The sequence below is a fragment of the Trachemys scripta genome, chromosome 2 (genome assembly GCF_013100865.1).
Source record: "Trachemys scripta elegans isolate TJP31775 chromosome 2, CAS_Tse_1.0, whole genome shotgun sequence".
NCBI lineage: Eukaryota > Metazoa > Chordata > Testudines > Emydidae > Trachemys > Trachemys scripta.
In genome coordinates this window covers 211359935-211384442 of record NC_048299.1, presented here as the reverse complement: position 1 = coordinate 211384442, position 24508 = coordinate 211359935, and the positions used below count along the sequence as shown (strand labels likewise).

The window sequence follows — 24508 nt, the reverse complement described above, 5'->3', positions numbered from 1 at the left end:
TCTCCTATATGCGTTTCCGCCCATTCTGCTCGTTCACAAGGTACTCCTCAAGATTCGGAGGGAACAAACTTTAGTGATATTGATCGCTCCAGCCTGGCCTGGCCAGCACTGGTACACATCACTCCTGGAAATGTCCGTGGAAGCTTCAGTCATCTTGCTGCTCTTCCCGGATTTACTAAATCAGGATCACGGCCGTCTTCAACACCTGAACGTCAAGTCAATGCACCTCATGGCGTGGAAGCTCCATGGCTGAACCCGATAGAGCTTTCTTGCTCAAACCCAGTTAGACAAATCCTCCTTGGCAGTAGGAAGCCTTCCACCAGGGCTACCTACCTTGCGAAGTGGAAGAGATTTTCAGTCTGGTCGGCGCAGCACCATTCGTCCCCGACACTTGCCTCCGTGCTACTTACATTGGACTATCTCCTCCATCTCAAGCAGCAGGGGCTGTCCATGTCTTCAGTAAGGGTTCATTTGGCCGCCATCTCTGCCTTTCACCCAGAAGCAGAGCGCTGCTTGGTCTTTGCTAACCCTATGGTTAGTAGCTTCCTTTAAGGTTCCGATGTACGATACCCGCAGGTCCGTCAGCTGGTCCCAGCTTGAGACCTCAGTTTGGTCCTTTCCAGACTCACTGGTCCACCCTTTGAACCTTTAATGACATGCTCCTTGCTCTCTCTCATATAAAGTAGCGTTTCTGGTAGCGATAACCTCAGCCAGAAGGGTGTCTGCGCTCAAGACCCCTGACATCAGAGCCCCCTTACACTGTGTTCTGTAAGGACAAAGTTCAGCTCAGACCCCACCCAGCTTTCCTCCCAAAGGTTGTCTCCCAGTTTCACATCAACCAGGACATCTTCCTCCCCGTATTCCATCCTAAGCCTCACTTGAGCGGCAGGGAGCAAAGGCTTCATTCATTGGATATCCGCAGAGCGCTAACCTTCTACATTGGGAGAACGAAGTCATTCTGAAAGTCGGTCCAGTTATATGTGGCAGTGGCGGACAGGGTGAAAGGTCTTCCTGTCTCCTCTCAGCGAATATAGTCATGGATCACGTCCTGCATCCATGAGTGCTACAACCTGGCGAAGGGCTCTGGCCTCTTCAACGGCATTCCTGGTGCAGGTTCTCACCCAGGAAATCTGCAAAGCAGCGACATGGTCCGCCATACATACTTTCACCACGCATTATGTGATCACCCAGCACGCCAGAGATGATGCGGCCTTTGAAAGAGCCGTGCTCCAATCAGTGCATGACTCTGACCCCACCTCCTGAACTTGGCCTTGTGAGTCACCTGATTGGAATGGACATGAACAAGCACTCGAAGAAGAAAAAACGGTTACTCATCTTCTCATAACTTGTTCTTTGAGATGTGTTGTACATGTCCATTCCAATACCCACCCTCCTACCCCTTTGTCAGGGTAGCTGTCAAGAAGGAACTTAGAGGGTGGTAGGTCGGCAGGACTCTGTATTAAGCGTCATGAAGGCGTGACTCCAGAGGGCACCCAGGCTGACCCAATGGGAGGCTGCTATGGGAAAAATTTTCGGGCTACCATGCACATGCGCGCACACACACACCTGATTGGAATGGACATGGACAACACATCTCTAAGAACAACAGTTACGAGAAGGTGAGTAACTGTTTTTTTTTACTTCCATATGATAGCACTTCAAAAGATAGCAAGAAAGGGTGCCCTGCAACTCTTAAACTCTTTGTTGCTTAGATTAGTTACAATCTAGTTTCAGATGACCAATCAGTGAAACTTCAGTCCATGTTAAACATCCTAGAAACTCCAAAGGATAAATCTAAGTGAGCATGTAACAGGGCCAGCCACTTTTCAGGCACTCCTTTGTGACTTGGATGACTCTATAGCGCCCTGCCTCAGTTTCCCCTTCTGCTACATCACCATTAAAGTCCACGGAATCCAAATATTCGATACATTCCCTTTCTGGAGTCCAATTTATTAAAACCTGCACAGTATGTTGCAAAACCAGACTCAAACCACAGAGAGCTGGTCTATACGAACGTTTAGTTGGTGCCAAGCTGTTGTGTGCTCACCTGCTGTGTACTAACTGTCTGCTCCTGTTTCAAAAGGGGGTGTAGATGAAAGTGCTCTAGGGCACTTTTCGTGTGTGGCAGTAGGGTCTACACGGAGAGGTAGTCAGTGGAAGGCTAATGTAAGGTAGATTTACACCCAAGCTTGTGGTGAACTTAGTGTTTGTGTAGACAAGGCCAGAGTCTTTGCCCCAGTCCCAAGCTGGGCACAGGCCCTCCTCCCTAGAGTCTGTCTTCCCTTCAGAGTTCTAATACTCTCCTCTCTCCCTGTGTCAGGAGATGCCAGAGCTGGGTTGTAATCAAATAGAGCAGGGGTTGGCAACCTTTCAGAAGTGGTGTGCCGAGTCTTCATTTATTCACTCTAATTTAAGGTTTTGCGTGCCAGTAATACATTTTAATGTTTTTAGAAGGTCTCTTTCTATAAGTCTACAATATATAGCTAAACTATTGTTGTATGTAAAGTAAATAAGGTTTTTAAAATGTGTAAGAAGCTTCATTTAAAATTAAATTAAAATGCAGAGCCCCCCCGGACCGGTGGCCAGGACCCAGGCAGTGTGAGTGCCACTGAAAATCAGCTCGTGTGCCGCCTTCGGCATGTGTGCCATAGGTTGCCTACCCCTGAAATAGAGCCTTTTTTACTGACTGCAGCACTCTCCTACAGCTGCTCTCTCAGGCCAGCTGCAGCTTCCCAGGCTTCTGTCATGCCTGGCACTTCTAGTCTGGGCCTAGCTGGAGTGTTATGTTCCCACTTGAGCTCCCTTCCCCAGGGACTATCCCAGGAGTCTGTACTTTCCTTCTTTCTCTTTATCCTATCACTGACCTCATGATCTCACTCTTTGTCACGCATCTGGGAAGGTGAGCCGATCTTCTCATGGGTGAGGCTGAGGCTCCATTTCCTCTAAGAGGTGGGCCAGCCATGCTGTGATAGAACACTTGCCTTGTGAAGGAATTTTAAAATGTAACAGTTAATCTCTTACACTGCATTGAATCAGAATCTCTCTAAACTAACAGATTACCTGAAGAAAAAATGAAATGGAGGTCCAGCACATACACTGGAGAATTTTATAAACTGCTAGTTGTACTCTGATATCTCCAGCATGGTAAAACCAGGAAGTTGTCTGTTTCAGTCTTCTGATCTAAAAGTGACTTCCAGTTACTTATGTTGGCCTCTATTGAGACGATTTCTCTTTCTAAGGGAAATATGCAGCCGAGTCTATTGTTGGTAGTTTCACATGCAATGTATTGTACAGTTATTTAAAAATATTAACATATTGATCTATTGCACTGCCCTGTAGGAGATTTTTGGCAAAGAAGTTTCTAAATTGGAAGAGTCCACAACAGCTGGAGAGGTCAGAACTGGGAAATGGAAAGTACCTACGTATAAGGACTATCTGGATCTTTTTAGAAGCCTATTGAACTGTGACACAATGAAGGTAAAAACCCACTTAACACTGAGACCCAACAAGAAAAAGTTGAACTCCTTGATTTTTTTTTACATTTATTCAATTAATCCAAGATTATTGTTTGAGTAAAGTTTATTGCTCTTGAAAGCAAGTAACTACTGTAACATCGCTGGCTAACACCTGGCCTCGTACAGCCATATATTGTGCAGGCTGCCTTGCTTGGTTCTGCCAAAGAATCCTAATCCTGTCCTGTTCTTATCCCTGCTATGCCAACCCTAGATTTCTTCCAGGCAGGCAGCCAATCATGCTGCAGTATAGTGATTTAATGATATGGACTCTGAATGTGGGCTGAGGGTGCGACGGTCATATTAAATTAACAAAGATGAATTTGGCTTCCTGGGGTGAAAGGCTTCTGTACTAACCCACTGCACCACAATTCCCCAAAACTTCACAAGTTTAAAAATAAAGGAGAATATAAATTTCAGAAGAACTCTTACCATTGTTTTTAAGTTTATCCCTTTTTCTCCCACAAAGGAGTCCGTTTTGGCAGATGAAACCTTTCTGATTGCAAATTCACCGCTGCTTTCTCTGAACCGTTTGTTGTATGATGAACTTATAAAATCGATATTGAAGATTATTGAGAAGTTGGACTTGACAGTTCAGAAACTGAATGTTAGTGAACAGGTGAGGCCTGGTATTTTGCAATAATTATTGTGATGAAACCCCCAAATCAGTCTTTTGCCTTTCTTTTCATACAGTGTAGCCCATGAAGTCTCCTTGAGTTAAAATTCATAATAGTCAAAATGTATTAAATTTTATTTTTGGAAGCTATTTCCAAACTGCCAACTTCAAGACAGACAAAATTCCCTCCTTGGCATCCTGTGATCTCATTATTTTTTTTTTTCTTAGTTAGCGAGTATTTTCAGTTATTACAAGTCCAATGAATTATGTATGTCTGTTTTTAAAAAGACAGATTAACGTATAGCAAACTAGTGGGCATACTCTTTTTCCTGCCCTGTGGCTGACTGGTAACAGTGGGTAAGTGTTGTCCCAATCTGTAGTGGCCTCTCTGTTGAAGCACCTAAATATTTTTTTTCTCTTCCCTCCCTCCCTTCCCAGGATGAAAATGAAGCTGGCAGTGCTTTGGTTGTTCCTACTTCTGATCCAGCTTCAAACCTTCAGCCAACTAAGCCTAAAGATTTTATAGCATTCGTTAACCTAGTAGAATTCTGCAGGTACTGCATGTTCTGTAATTTGGGAATTATGGAGTAGGTGCTGGGATAGTAAGATGTTATAGAAATGTGAACTATTAGTACTGAGTGTGATCATTTTCTGGTTTCTAGCCATATTTGAAGTCTGTTTAAAATGCACAATGTCCAGAACACTAGTTGGAAGCCAGTAAGCACATTTTGAATATTTAGGTTGTGGGTGAAAATATTAGTACACTGAAACTGTATAGAAGATTTGCAGCAAACTCCAGGATACATGATGCCCTTAAAATTGAGTGAGGAATTAACTGTGTGACTACTGCACTTTAGTGCTTTGTCATCCATATATTCTAAGTGTTTAGCTTCCGATTCTTAAACATCAGAAACTTACAGTTCAATATTAGAGGTTTTTGTCACTATTCTAGTACTCTTATAAAATGCTTGATAAGTTAGTCATTCACCTTCATTTTATTCTCAGACATGCTTGTCTAAAATATCTGCAGCATGTGTTAAAAATAGCATCTATAATTACACTAGTTATTGTAGAATATAATAATTGAGGACTTTCAGTTCTCATGCTTTAGGTCATAAGATCTCGTTTAAAATATACTACACTATTTTACTGTGAAGTCCCCAAACTCTACAATAGCGTTATTGTAACCTGTAAGTGTTTAGGATCATTATTGTAGAAATATTGTAGTATATTCTTTATAAGGGTGATCACTGGATGGGGTCAGGAAGAAATTCTCTTTGTGCCCTTTTTAATGTTGTGTAATTAGAGGCAGTCTGGGACTTTTACTCTTTCCTCTTTAGTATCCTGTAACTGATTTATTTTCAAGATTGATAGTTGGTCTGTTGCATTATGGCAGTTCTCATGTTTTTCACTTTCAAGCTGATGTAAGAAAAACTCATTTCAGTTTCTTTTGTTTGAATGTTCCCTGTGCATTTATTTTACAGAGAGATTCTGCCAGAAAAGCATGTTGAATTTTTTGAACCATGGATGTATTCCTTTGGTTATGAGCTTATTATACAGTCAACACGGTTACCTCTTATTAGTGGATTCTACAAATTGCTCTCTGTTGCAATGAAAATTGCCAAGAAAATAAAATATTTTGAGGTGAGTACTCTCACTTGGGGCATTTCATGTTGTATTTTAATGACTATGTAAGTTGAGGTATACTTGTGCACAACTGAAAATATTTATTAGTTATTGTTCCTTATTTTATTTAAAATTTTTCTGTGCAAATTACGCCTTTTTGCAAAAAAAAACTATTGGAAAGCTGAAATTAGCCTGAAAACTCAGCTTTTAAAAATATATCATCCATACGGGATTCCTTTCTGCTGGATCTTCGCTTCTTAGTGTGAGATTAATAGAACTCACCTAGCACTTAAGGGTGTTTGACGTTTAAGGTGACTGGCCAGATTCTCAGCTGATGTAAATTGGCTTCAAGGAAGGAGGCTGATTTATACAAGCTAGGAAAATGATCCAATAAATTCAGAGAAGCAGAATTACCAAGTAAATAAGTTTCTCTTTCATTCTCTGAGTTTGTATCCTGTTGTGGGAGGGAGATTCATGTGCAAGGAAGCTTGTGGGCAAAGGAGGTCCTTCAATTCAATGTATATCCTTAGAGCTGTGAGGGAGGGAAAATCACAGATCTTGAACCACCTACATAGAGAAGCTGTCCTTCTGCACTGCATGTCTTCTCTCACCAAAAATGGGAGCATGGTTCATACAAAGAGCCTGGCTGTGCCTGCCTCTCCAAGAGCTGTAGAAGGGAAGGACCAGTTTTTCACAAAAGTTCAAACTAAGAAGGTTGCCATTGATTTCCACAGAAATTGTGTAGACGTTTATGCAGGTTAGCGTGAGGGGATTATGCTATGGTGAGCTGCTGCCTTTTCCTATCCCACTCCCTTTCTAGCCACACCTTTATAAATGCAGAGCCATATATGCACACTATTCATGGAGAGAATCTTGCTTGTGTTTTCTTTGGCCAGGGGCGATGGGCGGGGAGAGGAAGTGATGCTGTTGCTTAAACTCCTACATCCATATGCATATTGATCACTTTGGCTAGTATTTGCATATATTTAGTAGCCTCTGTACATCAAAGCAGGGAGGATGACTTTGTTTTCAGTCCTTTTTGGTAGTATGTAATGGTGACTTTTGCTGAGAAAAGAGAATGAACGTACATTTTAAGCTTTCACTTTAGCAGATCTGTTTAGTATTCCGGCAATAACACATTCTTGTCCTGCAGCTTTTTGTTTTGAGCCTAACTTGTGCAACAAGTCTTGATGTCTGTCAGAACATGTACCTTTTGTGTATTTTTATATTTATTTTTTTTATTTATTATTCATAGCACTGATGATAGTTTCTGTTTGGCAGGGTGTAAGTCCAAAGAGTTACCAAAAATGCCCTGATGATCCTGAGAAGAACTCTTGCTTTGCACTATTTGCAAAATTTGGAAAAGAGGTAAACCATTTTCCTTGTTAGGCTGTTAACACTGTTTATATTGATATAGTAATATTTCCAGTACAGCATTTTTAACAGTAGTATCTTTTTGACTTTTGTCTCCATCATAACACAGCATTATCCCAGCATTTTGGGTTATAAGAGATACTTACTTTAAATAAATATGACTATGAGCAGATGTCTTTCCCTGCCTGCTTGCAAGCACAGTCCAAATACTCTGTAGTCCAAACTTGCTGCCTTTGTGAGGTTTGGTTTCATTAATGTAGAAACAAACAATAAGATCAAATTCAGTTCAAGCCTTCTCCTGACTTGGCTGCTTAGTCAACACCCTAAATTTCTTATATTTGAGTGGAGAAATAAATCACCTGCCCGAGTAAGTCACCAAAAACACCTTTAGAGTCTCAGGTAGGATCAACACCTGCTCCTGGGCTGGTATGTTTCAGACCGAACAAGGTCATTCCAGTAAGTTGAAGTAATTGTGTCAGATAACCCAATAGTGCAGTATAAAATTGTACAATATGGTTTCTTTCTTTAAGTAAAGTTCCAAAATGACTAGAAGTGATTCTGACTTGGGAGAAAGACATTTACATCCCTTACTCAACTTAAAAAATGTAAAGTTGATTTATTAAACAAATATAGCTATTATCATGCCTTTTAGTCCATTCCCCATAGTAAATTATTAGTGCCAAGAATGAACTTGAGGGAAGGAAATGCTGCTTAGTATAAAATAAATATCAACACACATCTTCCATTGTTAAATGGAAATAATTAATTCAAGGGGAACAATTGTCATTTCTCTTTCTAAACATGAATGGCAAATTCTGCCATACTGCAGTGGAAATATCTCTACAAATCAAAGTACAAGGATGTTGTGCAGTTCCTGATCTACAACTGTACAGTTACTTCTCAGTTGTGCATTATGTATTACATGATAATGAGTTATTCTCTGTGTGGCATTCAGATCCTATACCTGGATTTATTGTTTGAGTTTATAGAATGGACCTGTCACAAACTATATTTAAAAATGCTTATTACAAAACAAATGTAAGTTGACATAATGTCAGTTAAAACATACTCTGGTGTTCAAAAATTGAGACTCAGTCCACCACCTGGGAGAAAACTATGTGAATACATAGGCTTTGTAGTATGTTTACGTATACAGTAAGTTAGGCTTTGTCGGACCAACGGAGGAAGCAAATTCCATAGTTAAAATATAATCTTTGGTCCTAGAGTTTGATTTAGAAGACAAATTTAACAATATTAAGAGCAAGCACTGTCCTTGAACTTATCTCCTGACTACAATCAGTTTAAGTTAAGCAGCAGACAAATCATCCTATTACTGTTGGTATGATATGCAGTCATAGTATTGATATGACTTTTTTGTAGTATGGGATAAGAGTGAAGTATTTAAAAAGAAAAACACTTAAACGTGTGATGTCAGTACAGCCCCTCATTAGAACTAGTTTCTTAATTTACTCTTTGAACTGAAATCATACCAAAACCACGAAACCTCACAAAACCCTCTCTTCCAGTGGGGTTTAAAGGTTTTTGGTTGATTCTACAGTACCTAAAATACCAACTCTTACGTACAACTTTTACTCTCAAGATATTTTCTGAGCTGCTATTAATTTCTGTTATCCTACCCTTTATGTTCTAATCAGTAAACAAGATTCCTGTGTTCTATGAATTATATAGCAACATATAGTGATACAGCCAACACTTTCAAGATCCTTTAAAGTTTTGTTTTACCAACTAAACAAGTGATCTGCTCAATTATTATTGTTTGTTACATTTCTGAATTTTAGGTAACAGCAAAAATGAAACAGTACAAAGACGAGTTGTTAGCATCATGTCTGACCTTTGTACTCTCCTTACCACATGACATCATCATGCTTGATATCAAAGCATACATTCCTGCATTGCAGGTGGGTCAGTCTGATGTACAGTTAACATTCTTTGTTGGCTTTTGTTTTTAAAATCACTCTTGCAAAATTTTGTAATTGTATATGGTGTTTTTTTTTTTTTTTTTTTTTTGTATGGATAGGTAAGAAATCTTTCACTTTTGCACTAACATCACCATTGATAAAAGGGTCAATGATCCGACTTTTCGTGAGAGCTGGTAAATTCGTATGGCTACAATGTGATGTTTGCAGCTCCACTTGAAGGTCCTGATCATGCAAAGGCGTTCCAATGTTGTAATGTAGTAAAATAAATGTTTGGTACATTAGCATGTCAGCTGTTAGGGAACTAAAGATATAAAAGGAAATTATAATTTATTGTGTTATAATTTACTCATAAAGCTATCTTTTCTTTAAATCTTAGTATTTCCCAAAATATTTAATAGCTTTGTTGGTTTAATATGTAGAATGCATTTAAGCTGGGCCTCAGCTATACCCCAATGGCTGATGAGGGGCTGGATGCCCTGGAAGACTGGTCAGCTCGCATTCCCAAACATATAATGCAGCCTTACTACAAGGATGTCCTGCCTCTCTTTGATGGCTATTTGAAAACCACTGGATCGGCAGGTATGTAGTAGAAAACATTGATAGTGTAGAAATAAAGAGGTGGGGACATTTGCAAGCTTTAATATATTAAAGTATAACTAATTCAGTAGAGCCTGAGAGTGCAGATGTAGGATACTTGCAGCTTATTGTAGAAACTCTTGCATGTGGAATATTAAGAGAGTCGTCTACAACCAAGAATTGTGCTTTTTTTTTTTTTTTTTTTTAAGTGAGAGATATTAGTGACTGCTGCAAGTAGAATCCCAACAATAGCAAATGGTATCAATTTATATGTGCCATCCTTCAGATTGTTTTCAGCACTAGCTAACAGGACAATAACTACTGTATTATCCCTAGTATATTGTGGTAAGTTGTGATGTTAGTGGGAGTTCTGTGCACACGTGAGTGGGTCGTAACCCCAGTTATCTGGTCTTCAGTTCCAGCTGTAATAACTGGCTTTTTCAGTGCTCGTAGCCCAAGTAAAAGGCCCATATTGGATGGTGATATTTTACCTCTACTGACACCCCAATTAGCTGTGGTGCAATAATAATTTCTGAAAAATTAGCAGGGCCTCTTCATGGCCAATCTTGTGCCACCCTGTAAATTGCTTGGTGGGGGTGGGGATTTCTGTTACAGAAAATGGCTATTGCCCTTCTCTCTGCACCTCACAAGTTCAAGCAAATCCTGTCTTCAGCTCACCCACGCTCTCAATGCTTGATGACAATAGTCCCATTGTCTCCTTTCTGGTGTTAAGTTTCCTTTGAGTCAGCTTAAGTTGTTTCCGTAACATGAAGAGTTTTTCCATGTCTGATATCTGAAAAGGAAACTTAATTTTTGCAAAATCACTTTTAACAGAATAAATTCAGTAGGATTTGAGGGTGGGTGAGTACAGTATGTGGGCATTAATAAGCTGCTTCTTGTTGATCAGATGAATCCCAGAATAATTGGGAAGTGAGGAAGCTTTCTCGTGCCGCCCAGAAAGGATTTAACAAAGTTGTGATACAACGTCTGAAAAAAGCAAAGACCCTTTCATTGGTAAATCCTTCCCTTTCTCTATTGAAACTGACATTAACATTTCTGTTCTGCTCAGCTTTCAAAACCAAAGAGTATTATACCTTTTCAGAAGTAGATGTGAAAATACACTGTGTATATCTTAATCAGAGTGCATTATTTGCTGGCAGTTACTGCATATAACCATGAATTCTCTTATTTTTCTTAGCGACGTTTCATGTATTTTTTTTTCTTGTATATAATATGAGGCCTGACTGAAATATTGAATAAACTGATGTTTGTGAGATGCCTTCCAAAATCAGATGCTGCACATATAGGCTTGTGAACAGGGCCCTGTGGATCCCTTGATTGTGGAAATCACTTCTTGCCACAGAATTGGGCTCAAGAATTTAAGCTGTTATTTTTTAAAATATGTTTCTGGCCCGTACGATTGCAGAGTAAATCTTGGGTACAAATTGATGCAGAGTTGTCTTCCTAAATTTGCGGACAACCAGAAACAGTAGCACTGAGAGGTGAACTGTCCCACTTATCTCAATGAGATATTAACTCTGAAACATAAACTTGATAATCTGTGGCATATTGAAAATGTGCAACAGTATGAAATAATTGGAATTGAAAGTCACATGAATAATCCAGGGGTTAGGTAATTGATTGTGGTGCTTAACGTTATGTATTTCAGTAAAATAATAAAAAAAGCCCTACATAATAAAAATGTATCTAAAACTACTTCCGAATTTCCAGAACAGCCACCAGACTGCTGATAATTTACATCCAGTTTGCTGCAGAGTACATGACGCCTTGCTCATAAGACGTATCTGATATTTTTCTGACTGGTACTCAAGCCACACTAAAATCAGAATCTGGTTTTACAGTGGTTCTGAATGGTACTTTATGGATATTTATTTTGTATCCTATCCAAAACTTAATTGAAACTCATGAAAGTCAGGCATATCACTTATCCAACCCAGGGATTTCTCTCTCACTTCAGAAAACAGTGGCATAGTTTAATTTATGTGTAATTTAATTTGTGTAACTTAATGTATAAACTACCTGGAAGGAGACCGTTTTAAGCATGTACACAATAGCTAATCCTAGTTGTGTATGCACTGTTGTAACCGTGTCAGTCCCAGGGTATTAGAGAGACAAGGTGTATGAGATAATATGTTTTATTATTCTCTGTGTCACTTGAAAGCTGGTCGCTCACCAACAGAAGTTGGTCCAATAAAAGATATTCCCTCATCCGCTTTGCCTTTCTATTTGTGCAGACTGTGTCAAATCCAGTAGTTTATGAACAAAGCCAGTTAGTTTATACATTAAATGAATTTACGTCATTGTTGGCTGTTGGGTACTCAGCATTTCTCAAAATCAAGCATATGCCTAAATATGGATTTAGGAGCCTAACTTTAAGCCCCTATTTTAAAAGAAATATTTACCTTAAGTGTTTTGATTTTGTGAAATTCTGCACCCATCAATGTATTCTGTAGGCATGTGATATTCCTGTGCAGAATGGGGACACACGTGTCACAAAATTATTTTACCCTTTCTGCAGAAATTGCCACTGAAGTGTCGCAAAATATGGTGACTGTTTTGATGTCTTCAGAATAAATCTAATAGGGAGAGGAACTGCATATGGAGCCAGATAAAAATGTTTTCCAGTGCTTCTCTGTGTCTCTTACTGAGTCAAGAATTCCCCTCCCCCCCAAACGGTTTTAACTTTGTGAATAAGAATCTTATAATTAAAACCTGAATCCTGTATCCACTTATATTTGTAAAATTACACACATGCATGAGTAGCCCCACTGTCTTCACTTTTCTAATGATATCCTGAATTATCCAGGAAGATAATCTATCCTTGGAAGCTGTAAGAACTAGAGTGGTACGGCTTCTTGGATCTTTGGGAGGGCAGATCAATCGAAATTTACTTACAGGTGAGTGTCCAAAAATATTAAACACTTTTATGCTCTCTCTCATTTACAACTGACTTTAAGTGCAGGTTCATAAATGTTATCCTTTTATGAAATAAGGTGACCTTACCAAATAAAAACTATTTTAGTAGGCTGGTTCCATTTTGTTAAGCTTTCCAGTTCACAAGAACAAAGTAAAGTCTACTCTGGAACAATAAGTGAGGTGCAGTTCCCAGCTTGAGTAGACATACATGCATGATCTCTGCTCAAACTAGCATGCTAAAAATAGCAGTGTGATTGTGGCAGTACAGGTGGTGGCTTGGGCTAGCCACCCGAGTATGTATCTAGGACCTCAGTCAGGGCTGTATTTGGTGGCTAGCTCGAGCCACCATGGCCATGTTGGTATTTTTAATACATTAGCTTGAGCAGAGCTAGTGCATTTATGTCTATCTGAGCTGGGACTTACACCTCTCAGCTTGCAGTGTAGACATAAGAATGGCTGTACTGGGTCAGACCAAAGGTCCATCTAGCCCAGTATCCTGTCTACCGACAGTGGCCAATGCCAGGTGCCCCAGAGGGAGTGAACCTAATAGGTAATGATCAAGTGATCTCTCTCATGCCATCCATCTCCACCCTCTGACAAACAGAGGCTAGGGACACCATTCCTTACCCATCCTGGCTAATAGCCATTAATAGACTTAATCTCCATGAATTTATCCAGTTCTCTTTTAAACGCTGTTATAGTCCTAGCCTTCTCAACCTCCTCAGGCAAGGAGTTCCACAAGTTGACCGTGTGCTGTGTGAAATAGAACTTCCTTTTATTTGTTTTAAACCTGCTGCCCATTAATATCATTTGGTGGCCCCTAGTTCTTGTATTATGGGAACAAGTAAATAACTTTTCCTTATTTACTTTCTCCACATCACTCATGATTTTATATACCTCTATCATATCCCCCCTTAGTCTCCTCTTTTCCAAGCTGAAAAGTCCTAGCCTCTTTAATCTCTCCTTATATGGGACCCGTTCCAAACCCCTAATCATTTTAGTTGCCCTTCTCTGAACCTTTTCTAATGCCAGTATATCTTTTTTGAGATGAGGAGACCACATCTGTACCCAGTATTCAAGATGTGGACGTACCATTGATTTATATAAGGGCAATAAGATACTCTCCGTCTTATTCTCTATCCCCTTTTTAATGATTTCTAACATCCTGTTTGCTTTTTTGACCACCGCTGCACACTGCGTGGACGTCTTCAGCGAACTATCCACGATGACTCCAAGATCTTTTTCCTGACTTGTTGTAGCTAAATTAGCCCCCATCATATTATATGTATAGTTGGGGTTATTTTTTTCAATGTGCATTACTTTACATTTATCCACATTAAATTTCATTTGCCATTTTGTCACCCAATCACTTAGTTTTGTGAGATTTTTTTGAAGTTTTTCACAGTCTGCTTTGGTCTTAATTATCTTGAGCAGTTTAGTATCATCTGCAAACTTTGCCACCTCACTTTTTTCCTTTCTCCAGATCATTTATGAATAAGTTGAATAGGATTGGTCCTAGGACTGACCCTTGGGGAACACCTCTAGTTACCCCCCTCCATTCTGAGAATTTACCATTTATTCCTACCCTTTGTTCCCTGTCTTTTAACCAGTTCTCAATCTATGAAAGGACCTTCCCTTTTATCCCATGACAACTTAATTTACATACGAGCCTTTGGTGAGGGACCTTGTTAAAGGCTTTCTGGAAATCTAAGTACACTATGTCTGCTGGATTCCCCCTTGTCCACATGTTTGTTGACCCCTTCAGAGAACTCTACTAGATTAATAAGACACGATTTCCCTTTAGAGAAACCATGTTGACTTTTGCCCAACAATTTATGTTCTTCTATGTGTCTGACAATTTTATTCTTTACTATTGTTTCGACTAATTTGCCCGGTACTGACTTTAGACTTACTGGTCTGTAATTGCCGGGATCACCTCTAGAGCCCTTTTTAAATATTGGCGTTACATTAGCTATCTTCCAGTCATTGGGTACAGAAGCCGATTTAAAGGACAGGGTTATAAACCATAGTTAATAGTTCTGCAACTTCACGTTTGAGTTCTTTCAGAACTCTTGGGTGAATGCCATCTGGTCCCGGTGACTTGTTAATGTTAAGTTTATCAATTAATTCCAAAACTACCTCTAGTCACACTTCAATCTGTGACAATTCCTCAGATTTGTCACCTACAAAAGCCGGCTCAGGTTTGGGACTCTCCCTAACATCCTCAGCCGTGAAGACTGAAGCAAAGAATCCATTTAGTTTCTCTGCAATGACTTTATCATCTTTAAGCGCTCCTTTTGTATCTCGATCATCCAGAGGCCCCACTGGTTGTTTAGGAGGCCTCCTGCTTCTGATGTACTTAAAAAACATTTTGTTACTACCTTTGGAGTTTTTGGCTAGCCGTTCTTCAAACTCCTCTTTGGCTTTTCTTATTACATTTTTACACTTAATTTGGCAGTGTTTATGCTCCTTTCTATTTACCTCACTAGGATTTGACTTCCACTTTTTAAAAGATGCCTTTTTATCTCTCACTGCTTCTTTTACATGGTTGTTAAACCACGGTGGCTCTTTTTTTAGTTCTTTACTGTGTTTCTTAATTTTGGAGTATACATTTAAGTTGGGCCTCTATTATGGTGTCTTTGAAAAGCGTCCATGCACTTTAGTCACTGTACCTTTTAATTTCTGTTTAACTAACCCCCGCATTTTTGCATAGTTCCCCTTTTTGAAATTAAATGCTGCAACATTGGGCTGTTGATGTTCTTCCCACCACAGGGATGTTAAATGTTATTATATTATGGTCACTATTTCCAAGCGGTCCTGTTATAGTTACCTCTTGGGCCAGCTCCTGCGCTCCACTCAGGACTAAATCAAGAGTTGCCTCTCCCCTTGTGGGTTCCCATACCAGCTGCTCCAAGAAGCAGTCATTTAAAATATCAAGAAATTTTGTCTCTGCATTTCATCCTGAGGTGACCTGTTCCCAGTCAATATGGGGATAATTGAAATTCCCCACTATTATTGAGTTCTTAATTTTGGTAGCCTCTCTAATTTCCCTTAGCGTTTCATTGTCACTATCGCTGTCCTGGTCAGGTGGTCAATAATAGATCCCTAATGTTATATTCTTATTAGAGCATGAAATGTCTATCCATAGAGATTCTATGGAACATGTGGATTCACTTAAGATTTTTACTTCATTTGATTCTACATTTTCTTTCACATATAGTGCAACTCCCCCGCCCCCCGCACGACCTGTTCTGTCCTTCTGATATATTTTGTACCCCGGAATGATTGTGTCCCATTGATTGTCCTCAGTCCACCAGGTTTCTGTGATGCCTATTATATCAATATCCTCCTTCATCACGAGGCACTCTAGTTCACCCATCTTATCATTTAGACTTCTAGCATTTGCGTACAAGCACTTTAAAAACTTGTCACTGTTTATTTGTCTGCCCTTTTCTGATGTGTCCGATTCTTTTTTATGTGAATGTTTCTTGTCTGATCTGGCCCTTACATTATCCTCTTCCATCCTTTCCTCTTGACTAAAATCTAGAGACATTCCCCAAAAGGTCACTTAGCTCCCAATCATGCAAAGCCTTACACATATACTTCACTTTATACATGGGATTGGTCCTTTTGATGACTATTCATGGAAAACTGTGAAACTGACTGTACAAAGTGAAGTCGGACTCAGTTTTTGCCGCCTCCCATTTACCCCTTCCACTCCCCAGGTTAACTATCATTTTCTCTTTTAGTTGTAGACATTTTAGGGTCATATCTTGTAACTGGGTCCACATGTTTAGACTCGCACTGAGTCTGTTTGAAATTTAGTGAGTTTCTGTGGATTTCCAACGGTCTGCCTGTCTGGATCCATTTGTAGAATCCCACCTCTAAGTGTTGCTTGTAACAGTAGCAGACCAAAAAAATCCATATTGGACTTTTGAGAGAAGTGTTCTGAAACAAGCATGCTCCAATATGTTCCAAATTTATAAACTACTCTGAAATTACCTCTGTTGGATAGTAATGCTGTCTTGTGAAAAGTTGACAGCAATTACTCTTTCTCCAAGTGACAGTGGAGCTGTTTTTCTGTGAAAGTGAGACCACTATTATTCTGACAAGTACCTTGATTAGCTAGGTATTGTGATGCACCCCTTGTTTGAAGTTGGAGGGGTTAATCAAACAACTCTATCAAAGTGCCTGAAAATCTCAGTTCTTTATGACTTGTGTTTGATTTTATTATCTGGTTAGTTGCATAGCATAAAGATTATTTTTGTTTTGCTTTCTTCCTATTATACTAGCTGCTTCTACAGAAGAGATGATGAAGAAATTTGTGTCTTGGGACACTGAGAAGCACCTGAGCTTTGCTGTACCCTTTGCAGACATGAAACCAGTCATCTACCTGGATTTGTTCTTGCCTCGTGTGATTGAATTAGCTCTATCTGCTAGCGACAGGCAGACTAAAGTATTGCCATTTTTGTGTTTGTTTTCATTATTAAATAATTGTCAGCTAATGCTTGTAAAAAATCTACTTCCTTTGTGAAGACACTTCTGTTTTTGACTAAATCCTAGACTGTACCATTGATCGTTGATGCAGCTCTATAATCGAGTTGCTCTCCATGCTACAAACTAAGAAGTTCTAGAACATAGATCCTTTGAACTGTACTGTACAGCCATGTGCTTCCATGGTTAAACTTGTAGTGAAAATGAGGATTTAAGATGGCTTTCTTTTGTGTTATCTGGCCTCCTTCTCTGGCATAGCATGCAAGCTTGTATTTTCCCTCTTTCTTGGCCCCAATGCAGGAAAGTAATTAAGGACATGCTTAAGTTCTTTGCTGGGTTGGGATCATGTTTTTCAAAGAAAGACGAGGCCAGTAGGAATCCAGCAATGTATGGCTATGAATGGTTTTCAGTAATGTGTTTTCTCCAGGTCATAAATTCCAAGGCCAGAAGGGACTGTTGTGATAATTTTAGCCTGGCCTCCTGTATAACACACAGGCCGTAGAACTTCCCCAAAATAATTCTTATAACGGATCTTTTACAAAAGCATCCCAAAAACCCCAGTTGTGCACAATGAAATGGGAGGCAATAACTTGCTATTAAAAACTGGATTAGTCTCTGAAATACTTTGAGCACAGTATTGAAGTACTTAGTGCAATATTTGTTGCTAGTATGAGGATGCAGTATGGATCAAAACCAGTTCATTAGCATTTATTAGTGACAGTAATTTCCCCTGCCCCCATTCCTTGCTTGTGTAAGTAACTGGTACATAACAAAAAAGGCTGATCAAACCTTTATTGCAGGTTGCAGCATGTGAGCTCTTGCATAGCATAGTTATGTACATGTTGGGGAAAGCATCTCAAATGCCAGATGGACCTCCAGGTTCCCCACCCATGTATCAGCTGTATAAACGAATGTTTCCTGTACTGCTTCGGCTTGCCTGCGATGTAGACCAGGTAAATACATTTATTTGTGCCTCCTACTGAAGCTCACACTTTGTACTGTTATATCTTAGAAAATTCCTTTTTAGCTTTAGTTAAAAGCATCTAAACTTCGGAATACATTTATTACATGATATAAAATATTATGGCGCTTGCTTGCTTGCTTGCTTGCTTGCTTGCTTTATTTATTTATTTATTAAATACTTTTGTTTACTGAGATCCTTATTCCCCAGGCTTCCAAAGTGGAAGACAGAAACCTCCTGAAAAGTCCAGTGATGGACTGCAATGCAGATTAATTCACAGTATAATTAAAGGAACAGTCTTCTCTGATTTATTCTAAGAGTTTTTTCCAAAGTATGACTTCTTGATTTCTATAGCAAAATAAGTTAATTTTGGGAGAGGGGAATTAATCATTCCAAATACAGAGTTAATGTACAGCTGCCATGCTCCAAAGAAAAAATACATGAGGCACAATTTGTGATATTTGATATCTGGCGATGGTGATATACATAATTCTGTATGCTTCTATAACATCTTCCAGCCAAAGATCTCAAAGCATATTAACCCTCACATCCCTTGTAGGAAGGTATTATCATCCTCATTTTTACAGATGGGGAAGCTGAGTCACACAGAGATTAAAATAACTGAAAATATAAGGTTTTTCAGATTCTGAAATGTTTCATCCTATAAAGGAATTATGTCTTCAGACCCACCAGCTGAGTTTCTCTTCCAGTGCACCAAAATAAAAAGATTAGACATCAAGTCTAACCAATTGCTGGTGTAAATGTGGGTACAGCTGCATTGAAGTCAGTGGTGATGTGTCCAATTACAGCTATGCAAGTCTGAAGATAGTATGCGTGGAGCCCATATGGCGTCCTCAGTCTGTGTGACGTTTTCTCTATTTTGAGATCAAATAGACTTTGCATTTTGAAAAATATGTAGGAAATGACTATACCAATTGAAGTAAAACCCTCTTTGCAGACATTGATCTACATTAATTACATCAAGGTTGAATTTGGCACATTTTAAGTTCTTTAAATGCTCTTTTCTGTCAAGATGTCAATATTTGGTAATATTTGACATTCAAGTAAGTGTGTTAAAATCCAACAACATGTTAAATAGTAAGGGTAAAAAGATGCTAAAAAACCCCAAAACTGAGTCTGGTTTAAAAACCAGATAGAGCAGTTTATCTACCTGCCTTCCTTTCAAAGGCTAGTTGTATGCACCAGTGTTAACCAGAAGGTTGTGGTGTGTGATGTCACTATGTGAGTGAGAATGAGCTTGGTGAGCTCTTGGCTTTGAGGACCTGAAAAGGGAAAACAGAGTCTAGATGATTCCAAGTCAAATGCTGCTTTTATCCTTGCTGTTGGATATGTGTACCTATAATTATGAAGTTATTGGCTTTTCACTCATTCACTTTACAGACTCCTCTTTTTTTTTTAATGTTGTTTTTTTCATTGTCAAATGAAAACAAACTAGAATATAAATATATATTTTAACCTAGTGGGTGGTGGTTTTCATCTCTTCAGGTAACAAGGCAGTTGTATAAGCTTCTAGTCATGGAATTGATTCACTGGTTCACCAACAACAAAAAATTTGAAAGTCAGGACACAGTAGCATTGCTGGAAGCTATTCTGGTAGGAAGTTGGTTTTTCTCTTATTATTATTGTTATTGTTTTATTTATTATTCTTGTGTGATGTCTTTTAAAAAGTAAAGTATGATCTGCTAAAGGAACTCTAACAACAAATATACACATTTTACAGACCACCTTCTCATGTAAAAAGAAATCCAATTTATTACTTTCTTCCGTAGGCCATCTTTATTAATTATTACACCTCTACCCCGATATAACGCAATCTGATATAACAAGAATTCGGATATAACAGTAAAGCAGTGCTCCGGGGGGGCAGGGCTGCACGCTCCGGCAGATCATAGCAAGTTTGATATAATGCGGTTTCACCTATAACGCGGTAAGATTTTTTTGGCTCCCGAGGACAGCGTTATATTGGGGTAGAGGTGTATTTACTTTTATGTTGGGCTTTATACTCCTGTGAATCCTTCATCTTTTTTTGCACTTGACAATTTCTAAATAAGTCAAGTATCTTGAAAATTAGCAAGCATATTGTGAATCTTGGAAAGATCCTAGCTATCCTTTTCGTGATCAGTGTGTACAAGAAAGTACTAAAATACCATTTTGTAGAGACTGTGTGAAAGTTTTCTGCAGCTGTTATTCAGGCAAAAGTTTAATTACTTTTTGCACCATACTGATCAATTAAAAGTTATCACAGTGGTCAGGTGAATGGAATTGTTAACCAAAATAACTTTTTCTCCTATTTGTTGGGTATTCAGCTGAAATAGGTATTAAACAAAAATACCACCAGAAATAGTCGGGTTAAATATCCTTTTTCCATTAGGCTCGTAAGATACACTTCATTAATACTGTGATGTCATTGTACTAGTTCTCCAGTTGTTCATAAACTTCCAGGGGGGAAATGGGTAGACAAGACTCTGAATTTCAAATAGAAACTACAAGCAGAAAAAAAATCTTAGTTATTTTCGCCCCAAACAAACAAAATTCCAGATGCCTTTATATATTGTAAAGATAAAAAAGGGGGCCAACCTCCTTTCCCTTTGTAGATGATCTGTGAAGTACTGCCTTAATGCAGGAAGTCAGTTTTTAGACTGGGCAAAGGGTATTGTGTCTGGATGACTTCAGTAAGGAATTTTACTTTTAATCTAAAAGCTTATTTACATGCACCAATTTTCTCCTCCCCGTCCCCCCATGCACAAACCTTTTATTTATTTATTTTTTGAGCCATTTATACTGTGAATTATTTTTTCTTTATGCTTTTTCTTATATTTATGTCCGTTGGAATAATACATGATATTTAGCACTTGTATCTGAGGTTCTCAAATCCCTTCACAAACATTAATTGAATAGATCTCATCTCCCCTACGAGATGGCTCTGATAAATATTGTCCCCTTTTTAAAGATGGGAAGACAGAGGCTTGGAAGTTAACTTGCCCAAAGTCATACAGCAAACCTCTGACAGCACCAAGTTTAAAACCTTGTTCTGACTGTCTAATCTAATTTTTCTAGGTTCTTATCAGATGCCTGTTACCTTAGTATCTGAGCACTTCTTAATAAATACATAAACCTTAATATAAGAGTATCAAAGGGGTAGCCGTGTTGGTCTGGATCTGTAAAAGCAGCAAAGAGTCCTCTATAAGGTGCCACAGGACTCTTTTTGCTGCTCTTAATATAGGACAGAGTCTAACAAGTGGCATAGATTTTTCCCTCTACCTTGGAATATTGTTGGAGTTTTTTCCCCAGACATTTATTCTGTCCAGTTCTTCACTTTATACATTACATTATTCTGTCTCTCACATATTGCAGGTGTTGACTCCTTTCATCTGGGCACTAGAGTGAAAGTAGGCCTGTAATGGGAAGGGAGAAACCTACTTTTGTATGAAGTAGAAAACCACAGCGATGCTAGCCTTGAAGCTTATACTTCTTGTAATGAAACAGTCTGCCCTTAATTTCAGGATGGGATAGTGGATCCTGTTGACAGCTCTTTGAGAGACTTCTGTGGTCAGTGTGTTAGAGAATTTATGAAATGGTCCATTAAGCAGACAACGCCGCAACAACAGGAGAAAAGTCCAGTGAACACCAAGTCACTCTTCAAGCGACTGTACAGCCTTGCGCTTCACCCTAATGCTTTGAAGAGGCTGGGAGCAGCGCTTGCTTTTAACAACATCTATAGAGAATTTAGGTGAGCCGAAAACTTGAACAGTAGCTAAGCTAGAGTAAAATAAACAATGTTAATATACTAGAGGAGAGAGACATTTTGAGAAGAGAACCCAGGTTTTTATCCACTTACACTGATGTTGCTTGATGCTGACCATTAATATGTAAAGAAGCTGTATCAATGGACCTCTTCAGACTATATATTGTGAGTGAAATTCACTTCACTCACAGAGAGCCTAAATATTTGGGTTCTATGGGGCATGGAAAACAGTGAGGCTGAGGTGGTGAATTTCCATCCCAAAGCTAGATAAGAATAAGTTGTTAATAGTTAAGTGTGGTTTTTTTGTTTGTTTGTTTGTTTTTTTAAAGTACCACTTTTAATGATGGCTAGATAATTTTTCTCTTTTGCTGATAATGGTCTAAAATATTTTTGCAGTTTGAGTTAAGAAGCATAGGCTATTTCTTTGTTGATTTGAAATGTGGCACTATATTGTTTAACTTATTTCTAAATTTCATATTTGAGTTTCATATTCACGTGTCTATTGCTACTCCTATTCATGTTTCTTAGCATATTTGCTCTGTTCATGATTTTATAGGGAAGAAAATTCTCTAGTAGAGCAATTTGTGTTTGAAGTATTGGTTGTGTATTTGGAAAGTCTGGCCTTGACCCATACAGATGAGAAGTCACTAGGTGAGTTGAAACTGATTTATTGTGAAATGGAACGAATAAATCCTCCTGTCTCTCATCCTTTTAGATGGCTAATGAAACAATCTTAAGTAAGCCAAACCATGACTTCGAAGTTGTAGGTAAACTACAGTGCAGTTCCCTTCTTACCAGAGGATCAATTATTTTCTGTTCTCAGTGCTCCTCATTAAATTGGGTTTCTGACTTACTGACATTTCTGTGCAAATTTCTTAAATGTGTGGGATTTTTATATCTGTATGTAAAATAAATCTGAGTTTTACAGATGTTTTACAGCAAAACTTCAAAAAGCTGAGTGATGCTTCTGACCTATATCTCCTAGTCCCACAGTTACACAAAGTAAAAATGGAGCCCAATGGTTTTTAAGAGTTTAAAGGGTATTTTGTAACAAATATGGAGCTCAAAAAACGTATTTTTCTGCGTTGATGGAGAGGGCTCCACCTACTTAGCAGCAACAAGCCCTTTTATGCTCCCCCATTTGGTTCTGGGAATGGAAATTGTGTGAATAGTTCATGACCTCTTCCCCAATATTAAATAATAACCTATATTATTATATTTATTTGCCTTTTTTCCAGTAGCCCTTTGCCAACTAATAATGGTTAAAATGTAAAACCAAAACCTTGTTTACAAATCTTTCTTTATTTCTTTCAAAGAAAAAGTTTTTGGGTGTGATATTTTAGTGGGAGTGGCCACGGGAATGTTCATATGGAAAAGAATGAGCTCCTTTGTTGTGTGGAAGGGCAGGGGGTACAGAAACAGCAACTGGGCTGTCACAGGGGTTTCTTTAACTTTCTACTTCTGGGGTAAGCTTTTTTGTGGTCTGTATTGTTACTTACACATTTGCTGACAGGTATTTTGAAATAAATCACCAGAAATACTGAAAATGATGTGATTATATTATGTTGTTTTGACAAAATATAAATTTTGAAGAATTTAAAAATATTGTGCACAGAATTTTTAGGCGCAGAATTCCCTCCGAGGATAATGTTTAGTCTAGAGAAGGTGGGGGGGGGCATAAGTCTTCACATATGTACACATTTGTTATAAGTAGGACAAGAAGTTATCAGCTTAGTTTGCAGCAAGGGAGATTTATATTGGATATTAGGGGAGACTTTCAAACTTCAAGGATAATTGAGCACTGGAGCAGGTTACCTTGGGAGGTTGTGGAATCTCCATTCTTTGAGGTTTTTAAAAACAGATTAGATAAAAAGCTGTCAGGAATGGCCTAGGTATACTTAATCCTGTCATAGGATGGGTGATCTCTACTGTGACTTCCAGCTGTTTCACAGGCTTGCTCTGTGACACTGAGCAAATTATCATAGAAATGCAAAGCCTGATTATTAGTAGGCACGATCCTGCATGTAATCCTCATGGAAATCCCATAATAGAAATACACATTTCTGCAGCTTAGAGTCTCCCACAATTCTGTTATGTCTGGGCTGCTCTCCTTCATGCTGCAGTTTCTGTAGGTGGTTTGAACTCACAGCACTATGCATGCTGGCCACACCCCTTTCTCTTGCTTGCCGCCAGATCTTCTGCCTCTGCAGCAATAGTCAAGCGGTGGTTCATTTTACTCCTGTCCTTCCAATTTATTAGTTAATCAGACATTTTGGGGAGTGATGAGCAGTTTTCTCTTCTTCCGAGCCTCCTCTCCTCCTTTTTGGTTCAGGGTCTGAGCAGCATGGTGGTCACAGCCACCTGAAGCCTCTGCTGCAGTGTCTCCAAGCTGAGCTTCTCTGCCCCGTTTTAGGCAGCACAACCGTAAGCACTGGTCTAAGGATCCAGTGTAAGGCAGCTTTCCCAGGCTTAGCTGAAGGTGACTATTCCAATTATCACAAGATTTCTCTTCTTTGGAGAAAAGTTCGATAAGATAGCAGAAAATGCTGCAAAATCCAAGTAATCCTTTCTCCCTACACTGAGTGCTCTCAGAAGGGATGCAAACCTGCTTTCAGGCAGAGACGCTCCTTTTGTTCCTGCTCCTCTCAGAAATATCAGAGGAGGGTGTGATGGGGGTCGAGGGCAGTCCAGACCAGTGAGTGGTTG

General features: G+C 39.0%; 1 protein-coding gene across 1 annotated transcript in view; it reads left to right on the top strand.

Annotated features, from left to right (window-relative positions):
- The window catches only part of PRKDC (protein kinase, DNA-activated, catalytic subunit), a 150000-nt gene that overhangs the window by 22107 nt on the left and 103385 nt on the right, over nt 1–24508 (top strand). Inside the window, exons 15-28 of the mRNA XM_034762890.1 lie at nt 3340–3477; nt 3982–4131; nt 4567–4682; nt 5613–5772; nt 7036–7122; nt 8928–9047; nt 9488–9647; nt 10552–10658; nt 12472–12562; nt 16874–17037; nt 17876–18028; nt 19543–19650; nt 21561–21787; nt 22359–22453. Coding sequence (XP_034618781.1) covers nt 3340–3477; nt 3982–4131; nt 4567–4682; nt 5613–5772; nt 7036–7122; nt 8928–9047; nt 9488–9647; nt 10552–10658; nt 12472–12562; nt 16874–17037; nt 17876–18028; nt 19543–19650; nt 21561–21787; nt 22359–22453 — 1876 coding nt within the window. The remainder of the gene's footprint in view (nt 1–3339; nt 3478–3981; nt 4132–4566; nt 4683–5612; nt 5773–7035; nt 7123–8927; nt 9048–9487; nt 9648–10551; nt 10659–12471; nt 12563–16873; nt 17038–17875; nt 18029–19542; nt 19651–21560; nt 21788–22358; nt 22454–24508) is intronic.